This window comes from Bidens hawaiensis, unplaced genomic scaffold (assembly GCF_021521415.1).
Source record: "Bidens hawaiensis isolate Kalapana, Puna unplaced genomic scaffold, B.hawaiensis_p1.1 tig00000459_1, whole genome shotgun sequence".
In the NCBI taxonomy this organism is placed as follows: domain Eukaryota; kingdom Viridiplantae; phylum Streptophyta; class Magnoliopsida; order Asterales; family Asteraceae; genus Bidens; species Bidens hawaiensis.
In genome coordinates this window covers 884,843-896,193 of record NW_027491031.1, presented here as the reverse complement: position 1 = coordinate 896,193, position 11,351 = coordinate 884,843, and the positions used below count along the sequence as shown (strand labels likewise).

Below are 11,351 nucleotides of genomic sequence, written 5' to 3'. Positions count from 1 at the left end.
CCACCAACATATAAGGCTGCAATTTCATTGACCACTATTTGGGTTATAATTTATTCCTAACTAAAGAGCAAAACACTAACAACAATTCTAACCAAGCATTGCAAGATATATAAGGAGAATTGAGTGATACCTTGCATCTTTGGCTGCAATTGTCAAACTCGTAGGTTCATCAATCCTGAAAATAACCTTGAACCTTATATGAACTCAGATTTTCAATTTTGTTGCATAATTTTGTCCAATATAACCGACCAAATCAACGACCAAAAGCAACAACAAACCAGCAGTTTATCAAATCAGTTGCACTACCGAAATGACAAAATACCCTGGATGCAAAACAAACTGCAACTTTGATTTCTTGATAGTCAAAATCAAATTCCAAAATTACACGTTTACTGAGACTAAAAAACAGCAAATTGTAAAAGGAAAATAAAAAAATATATATAGCTATAAGAAAATAAAGCAGTTTACTGCACACCAGCAGCTGGTAAAAAAACATCACAATTTTAAAAGTAAATTAAAAGAAGAGCAAGATTCAATTCATGATTTTTGTCCCTCTCAGAATGTAAAAACTGCAAAATAGATATCCTATTAGTTAAGTTATGGATAGTAATGCAAAATAGATATCCTATTACTAATGTCTAATGTAACTCGCATATTTACATATTATGTGTGCATTCAAAAGTCAACCGAACTACTTTTCAAAGTCAAAGGTCAAATATAGATCAATTTTTTTTATCCCGATTAATAGATGGTACTCACATATGCATCTAGTTATAACCCGAAAGATTGTTCAACAAAAGGCTTTTGATAATGATCCGGACACAAAACAAATTAAAAATTCATCAAAACTGAAAGTGACATTACTGGTATAATAAAACTACTTTGTTTTATTATAATAGTAGATATTAAACAAAATTAGAAAATTTATTATTAATTAATTATATTAATAGCAAACGTTGATTTCACATTTAGGTGGTACATGTGGGTAGGACTAGGGACAAGTAGTTAATACCGAGTATCAGTACTCGATAGCGGTATCATATCAATTTCATCTTTATATGTGGTTTGGTAGAAGCGTGTCAATGGCTTGATCAATCAACATAATCCGAAAATGTTTGAAATAAGTATATTACCACAAGTCGTGTATTTCATTATTATTTGAAAATCTTTAGTTTAATATAAAGATGAGTATGAGTATGTTTAGTTTGATTACAGATTAAAGTTAAGTATGAGTTGCACCTCTCTGAGGACATGGTCCATGATAGAGATTCGTGGAGACATAGGATTAAGGTTAGTGACTTCTAGGGGAAGGTACCTAGTTAGCTTAACTTTGTATTTAGGGTCTAGTTAGCTAGTCTGGCTCCTTGTTGTTTATGTATATATTTTGTTTGATGCTGCTTTTTGCTTCTTATGCCCTATTCTTAGTAGGTTACAGATTCCTTGCTATTTGATAGTTTGTTATCTATATATTGCTAAGTGTCTTTGCTTGTAGGATGTATGTTTACTCTGTTTACCTGTATGTAGCTTTATGAGCCGGGGGTCTCTCTGGAAGCAGCCTCTCTATTCTCACGGATAGAGGAAAGACTTGCATACATCTCACTCTCCCCTGACCCTATAGATAGCGTGCTATGCGGTGGGATATACAGGGCTTGATTGATTGATGTAGCCGTTGTTTTATTATTTAGATTTTAGTAGTATAACGACTTTTTTTTATAACCAAATCCGTTAATTCGGTTACTGTTAAAGATGACTCAAATAACCTTTACCTTATGCGTGTGCTCGATGGTTTTGAGCTTTATAGAGAAAAAACTGAATAAACTGAACATTAAATTGACAAAATTTTAAACTTTGAACCAAAGTGACAAAAGTATCAAACCACAAGGACTAAAATGACCATTAATTCAAAATAAAAAGGAGAAAGACAAAAATATCCTCAAACTAACGGCATAGCTGGATGCCATTAGATGGATGGGACGTAATTGACTAATATTTAAAACTATGAGTATTAAATTGATAAAATTTCAAACTTTGGATTGAAGTGACGAAAGTAGCAAACCACAGGAACAAAAATGATCATTAACTCATTTAGTTATATCTTTACTCAAATCAAATATCAACAATCATTTGAAACAACAACAACTGTATTATTATAAAGGCCATTGCAAAAAACAAAGAGTACTATCAATTATCACAGTTACAAAAGTAAGAGGTTAATCGAACATCAATTAACCTCTTACTTTAAACGTACGTGGATTCCCATTGATAATTTAGTTACATCAATAGTTATATCTTTTTAGTTAATTAAAGATCAGTATTTTTTGTAATGAAAGGAGGCTCATACATCAATTGTTTTTTATCCGAGTTTGAATCCTCTTACAGTAATATTCTCTCCAATCTGTGGCATATACTTGTGAGAGTCGAACCCGACATCTTCCCACTTCTAGGAGGAAACCTTATGAAAACATGACCAGCCGAGCAAGCTTGTGATGGGAAAAAAAGAGAAAAAACAAATAAATATTACCATCTATTAGCCTCTTGTGATTATGATAATTGGTATTACAAGATTTGGGCATAAAACCCGGTTCCGAATCCGACTCGTGGGTACAATCCATGTTTCAATTCATTAGAGAAACTGTACTTGGATCCAAAACCGGTTCCACTTATACCAAGTCAAAACCCGGACCCGACCTAGCCAAAAAACCGATAAAAACCCGAAAAACCCAGTCAAAACCTAGACCATACTCGAAACCGGTTTCCACCTGGCTCAGTTCTTGACTTTTGTGATTATGATAATTGGTAGTACTAGACATGGGCATATAACCCGGTTCCAGACCCGACCTATTGGTACAACTTAAGGTTTCAGTTACTCAGAGAAATCATACCTGACCTCTACCTAGTCAAAACCCGGACACCAAAAAAACCGATAAAAACCCTGTAAAAGTCTAAACCCAGTCAAAACACTTGACAATACCCGAAACCAGTTTTTACCCGACTTAATTATTAACTAACCCGAAACCGATTCGTACCCGGTACATGCGCCTCCTCTAAATGGTAGATACTCGGTGCCATTGGGCTGAGGCCCTGTAATCTGGACCGTCCATTCTCCAGGATCAAAATTGAGTGTTGTACAAAACAAAGACGACCCAAAGTCGTGTCTTCTCTTCTGTCTCTCATCGTTCTTATAATTAATCAATCAATCCATTCATTGCAGATTGTTAGTTGACGTCTTCAATTTGCTTTCGATTCTCCGCACGTTACCGTACACGAAAATACCCACTGTCCGTTCGTGAATATTAAGGTTTGCTGTCTGTCTTAATTTATTGAAATCTTTTAGCTTCAAAATTGAAAATATTAATTGGGTTTTAATCTTTTTTAGTAATTGAAGCTGGGTTTTAATTGAGCTTGGTTAATTTTGAAATTAGGGTTTGCTGATTTTGCTAATTTGGGGATACGTTTTAGTACCATCAACACTGAAATTATGAATTGGGTTTTAATCTTTTTTAGTAATTGAAGCTGGGTTTTGATTGAATTTGATTAGTTTTGAAGCTTTGAAATTAGATATGAATTGGGTTTTATTTTTTTAGTAATTGAAGGTGGGTTTTCATCGAATTCGATTAATTTTGAAGTTTTGAAATTAGGGTTTGTTGATTTTGCTTGATTTGGGGATAAATTTTAGTACCATCAAAATTGAAAATTATTAATTGGGTTTTAATCTTTTTTGGTAATTGAAGATGGGTTTTCATCGTATTCGATTAATGTTTTGAAAATTTGAAATCAAGGTTTTTTGTTTTTGGTTGATTTGTGGATAAATTTGAGTAGCATAAAAACTGAAATTATTGATCTTTTATAGTAATTGAAGGTGGGTTTTCATCGAATTCGATTAAAGTTTTGAAATTTTGAAAATTTGGAATTAAGGTTTTTTGATTTGGGTATAAAGTTGGGAAATTGGACCTGGTTTTAAGTTGAATCGGTAGATGCTGTTGTCGATATAATCAATGCTGATGATTTCTGAGAATACAAGGTTTATTTTTGTGTAAAATTATTAGGGTTCTATGATTTTAGGTTGAGAGTTTAGGAGTGTAACTGTAGACTAGCCGAGCTCGACTAGGCTTGAGCCTGGCTAGTGAGTATTTGGCTTGACTCGTTTTTAATTTTTTGTTAAATTATTAGGGTTCTATGATTTTAGGTTGAGATTTAGGGGTGTAAACTAGCTGAGCCAATCCCGAGCTCGATTCAGCTCGTGAGTAGTTTTTTGGAGCTCACTCGACTCATTTTCTGTTTTGCAATTACTATATGTATTTGTAATTATGTATATTAGTTATAATTTTATATTTAACAAATATATGTTATTACTTTTCTTTATCATAATTTTATATATAGTAATAGTTATTAAATATGTATAATATTAAATAAAAATTTTACAAATAATAGGCTCGTGTAGGCTGGCGAGCCGGCTTGAGCTCGATTAGTGAAGCTCGGGCTCGTTTATTAAAAATGCTTATATTTAGGCTCAGTGTTGGGCTCGGGCTCATTTAAGATCGACTTGATTCAAGCTTTTTTCAAGCCGATCTCGAGTAGCTCGTGGGTGATTTGCCTCGTTTACAACCCTAGTTGAGACATAGGATTTAGGTACAGGATTCTTTAATCAAGAAAGTTGATTTTACTATTTTGGGATCATGAGGTGCTTTTAGATTTGGCAAAGATATGTAGTGGCATATAAAGTTTTGCCTTTGTTTGAAGCTACTTTACTTATTCCACTAATTATAGTAAAAAAAAACCTAATATATAATTTACAACTAGAATTATCTTGTTCAAAACATGTTTTTTTGTTTCATACGACATGCTTTTTAGTAGGGCCGTCCAAACCGTTCGTTGCTCGAACTTGCTCGTCGCTCGCTCGGAAATTGCTCGAAAAATGCTTGCTCGTTTTTTCGCTCGATTGTAAACGAGCCGCTCTACTCGGTTCGGTTTGTAAACGAGCCAAGCAACGAGCAAAGGTCTGCTCGGTTCGGTTCGGCTCGAATATTTTTAATTTATTTTATATATAATTATATATGAACAAAATCAAATATATAAATATATAGACAACACACATAAATATAAGTGTATATTTTTTTAAACCCTTTAACATTTTCTTAATTTCGTAAATTATATAGTTTTATTTGTTTATCTCAAGTTTTCAGAATACCAAAGTTTGTTTACATGTTCATTATATCTAAGTTCAAATTGATTTCTCATAAAAAATTACAACATGTTACATGTTTGTCTAAAAACTACTAATTTATTTACAAAATATATTATTTACAACCTTCAAACTTGTTTCTTATTAAAATTTTTAAAGTAAAAAAGAAATAAATAGTGCTCGAAATTGCTCGATGCTCGCTCGAAAATGCTCGGTTCGAAATTGGCTCGTTTTGATTTCCGCTTGGTTCGGTTCGGTTGTAAACAAGCCAAGAAAAACATTTTAGGTTGTACGTGTAGGTAATTTGTATATTATATCTTATATAATATATAATGTTTTTTTATAGCTAATTTATGGGTAAGGGTTCTTCCACTTCCAGTTCCTATGTTAATAGGGCTAGGACTTCTTCTTGCTAAAAACCCATGATATATATAAAAATATGTATGAAAACCTTGCGTCGTGTACGAAAGGCGCATGCTTTTGTGCCTCGGTTTTAGACCTCGTTGGTTTTGTACGCTTCTTGCGTGACATAACTAACCTTTTTGTTAACTAAAGTGTAATATATGTTACTTCAAAGTTCATGTTTATTTATCAATTTGCAATTTATGTTCTCTCTTTATATAATGATGGTAACTTACTATTGATTTAACTTTGTTTCAGACACGTTATGGTTGAAATTCTTAATGGCCAACGAACACTAACAGCAATTAGATTTTGACACTCGTGTGTACGTTGACTTGGGTTCAAAGATTGCAGCTGATTATATGAATGGGCAAATATGGAATTCCACCTCTGTGTGTCTTCAACCATCTAGTAAAAAACAGTTGAATAACATCGGTCAATCGGGCGCCATGTCATCACAAAATTCTCCCTTAGTTTCTAGGTCTTCAAGTGACAAGGTGGCATTTCAAGTGAACCAACCGTCCAATTTTGTAAATTCTCAACCGGGTTTGACTGTTATGCCGTGGGGTCCGGAATCACTTGAAGATTTTCTTGACTTTTCTGAAAATGCTAGTGTTGGAAATAACAATAATATTAATAATAATCAGATCGAGGGTCAAAATAATTTGGTTCCGGTTGGCGATCATGAGAGGGGAACGGGAACTGATTGGCAGAAATGGGGGGTTGACTTTATGAGTGTTGAGGATAATATTGACTCGAATTGGGGTGAAATATTGGCTGATGTTGATGCTCCAACCCTAGAATCAAAGGTACACACACACCTTTTAAACATACCGAATGTTCAATGAACGGTTCGTGAACCGTTCAATGGAAAAGTTCATTTATTTTATAAGCGAATGAACATGGACATATTTCTCGATCAATTTATGTTCGTGAACATTTGTTTTCGTCTGTTCATTTAAGTTCGTTAATATATTTATGCAATATATTTGGCCTATTACAACTTTAGTATAGTTTTAATAATTTTTTCGGGCCAACACATTGCTCTTCACATTACGTTTAGTCAGCCTTAGCTCAGTTTTGTTTGTTCATTTACGTTTGTTTACACTTGTTTATACTATTAACGAATGAACACGAGTTGTTACTATTTTTAGTGCTTTGAAAGACTAAATACGATATAATGAAATTTTGAACGATATGTAAGGATTTTGAAGTGTTAGAAGGATATATATGCGAATGCCCCTACTTTTGGTAATAAAATGTTGCTACTATTTTATAATAATTTATAAAATTATAAAATACCATTCCCTCTATGCAGCAAACACAAGTTATTTCACATCCTCCTGTGCCAAGTGTAGAAGCATGTCCAGTCAGCAGCCTGAGCCCGTCATCTACCGGGTCAGGTATCAAACCGCGCATGCGTTGGACACCCGAACTTCATGAATCTTTTGTTGAAGCAGTCAACAAGTTGGGTGGCAGTGAACGTGCGTATTTTAGTAACAAATTTTATATTATATATTTATATCTATATTTATATTAGTATATACAATTGTTCGTTCAGAACCAATAATATGTTGAGAACCGCTTAATACATATGTGCATATGATCTTTTGATACACGATATAATGTGGTTCTCAACATATTAGTGGTTATGACCTCGTGATTGTATCTTTTGCGCTGACTTTTGCGTTGACTTTTGGGTATGACTTAAAGGAGCTACACCAAAAGGTGTTTTGAAGCTTATGAATGTTGAAGGTTTGACTATTTATCATGTGAAAAGTCATCTACAGGTATGTCGGATTTATTTATTTATTTGTTTTTGATAATTATGATACCAAATTAAGTCTCATGTGATGACTTTTGAAGTCAAAGTACTTAATATTTCAGATTGATGTTTTTTTTTGTTATTATGATTTTAGAAATACAGGACAGCCAGGTACAAGCCAGAATTATCTGAAGGTAATATTATTTTATTACTGAATTTGTAGCTATTTAATAACATTGTTAATTTAAAATAAAACTACTGTAAATCAAATGGTGTTTAGTTATTTATATGAGAAAGTATTCATGATTAAATTTTTAAATAATCACAGTACAAAAACATATGCTAACTTTTATATCCCACTGTTATTATTATTATGCTATATGATTATTAAAAGTCTTGATTTATTATTTTTGATGCAGGAACATCAGAGAAGAAACTGACCTCCATTGATGAGATAGTATCTATGGATATCAAAAACAAGTAAGTTATGATCGACAAGGGTATTTTAGACATTAATGGGAGAAAGGGTGACGATTTATGCAGTAGTTAGTATGTCAAAATATGAGATGTTAATGTGTGTGCATTTATTTATTTATTTATGAAAATAGGCATATTTTGAAACGTTATGTATATGGTTTTTTATGACAGGAGTTTAGGGTTCACTGATGCATTGAAATTGCAAATGGAAGTACAAAAGCAACTTCATGAACAACTTGAGGTATGCTAATTTATATATATATATATATAGTATCAGGATCATGAGAGAACCTTTTTGAAATTGAGAACTATGAGAACCATTTTGGACCAAAAAAACCCAAAAATAAAAAAAATCATAAAATCAAAAAAACACAAAAATCAAAAAAGTATAAAAACCAAATTCTTATTTTATCATCCCGGTTTCATATAAAAAAAAACTCGGTTTAGCTAAATTATATACACATATGTATAATATATACATATATGTATATTTACATGTTTTTTTTGTACACATGTATATAATTTAAGATAAATGATATTGTACATATGTGTATATTACGTAACTAAAAATTATATAAAATTATACATATGTGTATAATACAACGCTTTTTTTTATTTTTTTTGTATATTTTTTTATTTTTTTTAATGTAACCGGAATGAAATATAAGAATTTTGGTTTTTTTACTTTTTTTAATTTTTTATTATTTTTTGTTTTATGATTTTTTTAAATATTTTTTTAAAAGATGTTTTTAGTGGTCCAAAATGGTTCTCAAAGTTCTCAATTTGCAAAGGGTTCTCTTAGGATCCTTACTCTATGTATATATATATACTGGCTACATAAAATTTGGTCAAACTTAATGGTCAACTGATTCAAAATTTAACTTTTTTTAGATTCAAAGGAACTTACAGTTACGAATCGAAGAACAAGGAAAGTATCTTCAAATGATGTTTGAGCAACAAAGAAAGATGGAAAACGAAAGGTTAAAAGCATCATCCTCTAAGCCAAATGACGATCCTGCCCCTACAACTGAAAAGTCGAAAGCTTTAGAACATGACGATGATCAATGCATATCAGATAAAGATACCAAAAAGTCAACAGACCATAGCAGTCCAAAGTCAAAGTCAACATCTCAAATAGAAGCACCGGAGGAGGTTAATACCGAGCGCCAGTTGAAGCGAGCAAGATCTGATGAAGCGTCAACGTCTTGATTTGTAATATGATTATTTATCTTCTTACTGATGAAAGTTGTTAAGATTAAAGGGCTTTCGCATTTGGAGATGGATTTGGGATGTTGCAGGTTTTTTTTGTTTAATGTATGTTGGTAATAAACAAGTCTGTGTTCATTAGTGGATTCCGAATTTGCGTTTTGGAAATGATTTATCTTTGGTTATTTGACCTGTTTCTTTGATTGTCTTGAGGGTTATATTATTAAATCAGGACCGATTGTAGACCAGACTTAGATTGCAGACCGAATTAAGCATGTTCAGTTTGTTTCGCTGTCTGGTCCAAAATATTTGGGGTTGCTACCTAGTTTTTAGTTTAATAATATCTTTTCTTCTTTTAGTTGTAGACCTCTCAACATACCGGATCTCTGGTCGGATTTTGGAACTGGAGGTGTAGATGATAAGTTTGAATATGTTCTCTACTGGAATTACTAAATGGCAAACACACAAGCTTCTGAACTAGAAATCTAAACTTGGTTTGAATCTGAATCTTGATTATGTAATACCAATTTCATTTATTCTTTTTTTAACTTAAAGCAGCTAAATAACATTTCATTAAAAACCAAACATAAAAAAAACAAAACAATGTTAACAATTAAAATTTTAATTTCAGTTGTAACAAAGTCATACAAGAAGTGTTAGAATACTTCCAAATAGTTCTCAAAATCTCGACAACAATTGTGCAAAAGCTTGGGCGTTACACGTGCCAAATCTTCCTTGATTTCACACCGCTTGCACTTGGTATTTATTTCCTATCTACAAATCCTTCAGTCTTCCTGAAAAAAATAATAAAAAAAAAACTTTGAAAGGATTATTATTAGGTTAAATCCCATGTAAATACTATGTTTTATAATATAATTGGTAATAAATCTTATTATCCTATATATTAATTTACAACTCTTGACTGCTTCTGATGTTGTACACTTTGCATCTTATATTGTACAGCTTCTTCTGTTCTCTCTCTAAAATTTTTTGGTTTTTTCCAAATTGGACAAAACTCCAGCCGTCTTTTCTGCATTTCCTCAACCAATTTCATTAATTATGTTAAGACAAAACTTTTTGGCCCTCTCTTATGTGACCCCCACGTCAGACACCCGGCCCCACCTTTCCATTTATGGAATCTAGCTTCATTAAATTGGCATATTACACCCTCAAACATTTATTTGATTTAGGTAATAGTGTGATTTTTATAGTATATAAGCATCAGTGAACTTTTGTCGAATTCTTTTTGTTATAATTAAAAATTTACTAAGATAAATGGAATTTATTTCATTCTTTTTGTAAACTGCTGCATTATAGGCGTAACAACTAAAAAGTTCAATCAATGAAACTTACTTCAACTGCTACCAGTGGCGAAACTTGGACGAAAACGTTAACAGGGCCGGAAAAAAATACACATTAAAAATTATATATTGCATATTTTGTTGTACAACATTCTTAACATACTATACATTACTAGTATGAAACCCGCGCGATGCTGCAGCGGTTAGAATTTACAATTTGATACTTGTTTATGTTAGTTTATTAATCCTCTCATGATATAGTGTATAGTATTTATCCATATATGTTTAGTTATTCTACAAAAAAGAAATAAATTTGATAAAGATGCAAAAGATTTGTGCTCATAAAAAAAACCCTCAAAAAAATTATAAAAATTAGAGAGAGAGAAAAAGAATAAAGAACATAATAAAAAACTCACCACTCAAAATTTAAATAAAAAGCGAAAAAAGGTAAACAAAAAAACCAAAAATGTTCCTCCCGTCTTCCTCATTCTCAAAAAAAAAATGTTTAAAAAAATATCATTGTTTTTTTTCGTTATTGATAGTGTTTTTTTTATTGATAGTGTCTTTTTTCTTAATATTGTGTTATGTTACTCAACATAACGTTATATTTTTCTCGGCATTATGCTATATTTTTTATTTATATTTATATTAGTTTGTTATAATCTATCTATCGAGCCGAGCCACCTAGATTTGATTACAAAACGAGCCAGCCCGACTAGATTTCTAGTCAACCTTTTTCGAGCGATTTTTTTTTCGAGTGTTGGGCGAGCCACAAGGTTTTTGGACACCCATAAATGTATATGTCATCAAAAGAATTACAACTCATATCCAAAATAATATTAATTGGAGTTGACTTATTTCTTTTTATTTTGTAAATTGAATTATATAAATGAAAAGACTGGTTTTGAAAATTCTAATTTGATAAAGTGAAACAAAGGGCATCTTTATTTGTTTAAACATTTTATAGGTTCATAATGCATATATAAGTTGTACTTTAATACTTCATTGACTTGTAAAT

General features: G+C 31.7%; 1 protein-coding gene across 1 annotated transcript; it reads left to right on the top strand.

Annotated features, from left to right (window-relative positions):
* Nucleotides 1–3,108: 3,108 nt before the first annotated feature.
* Nucleotides 3,109–9,217, top strand: LOC143630137 (protein PHOSPHATE STARVATION RESPONSE 1-like). Its single transcript, XM_077099223.1, has 8 exons — nt 3,109–3,298; nt 5,843–6,393; nt 6,903–7,068; nt 7,298–7,374; nt 7,504–7,543; nt 7,769–7,829; nt 7,998–8,067; nt 8,718–9,217. Exons 2-8 carry the CDS (start codon nt 5,947–5,949, stop codon nt 9,033–9,035), a joined length of 1,179 nt encoding a protein of 392 aa, XP_076955338.1. The 5' UTR covers nt 3,109–3,298; nt 5,843–5,946; the 3' UTR covers nt 9,036–9,217.
* The last annotated feature ends 2,134 nt before the right edge of the window (nt 9,218–11,351 follow it).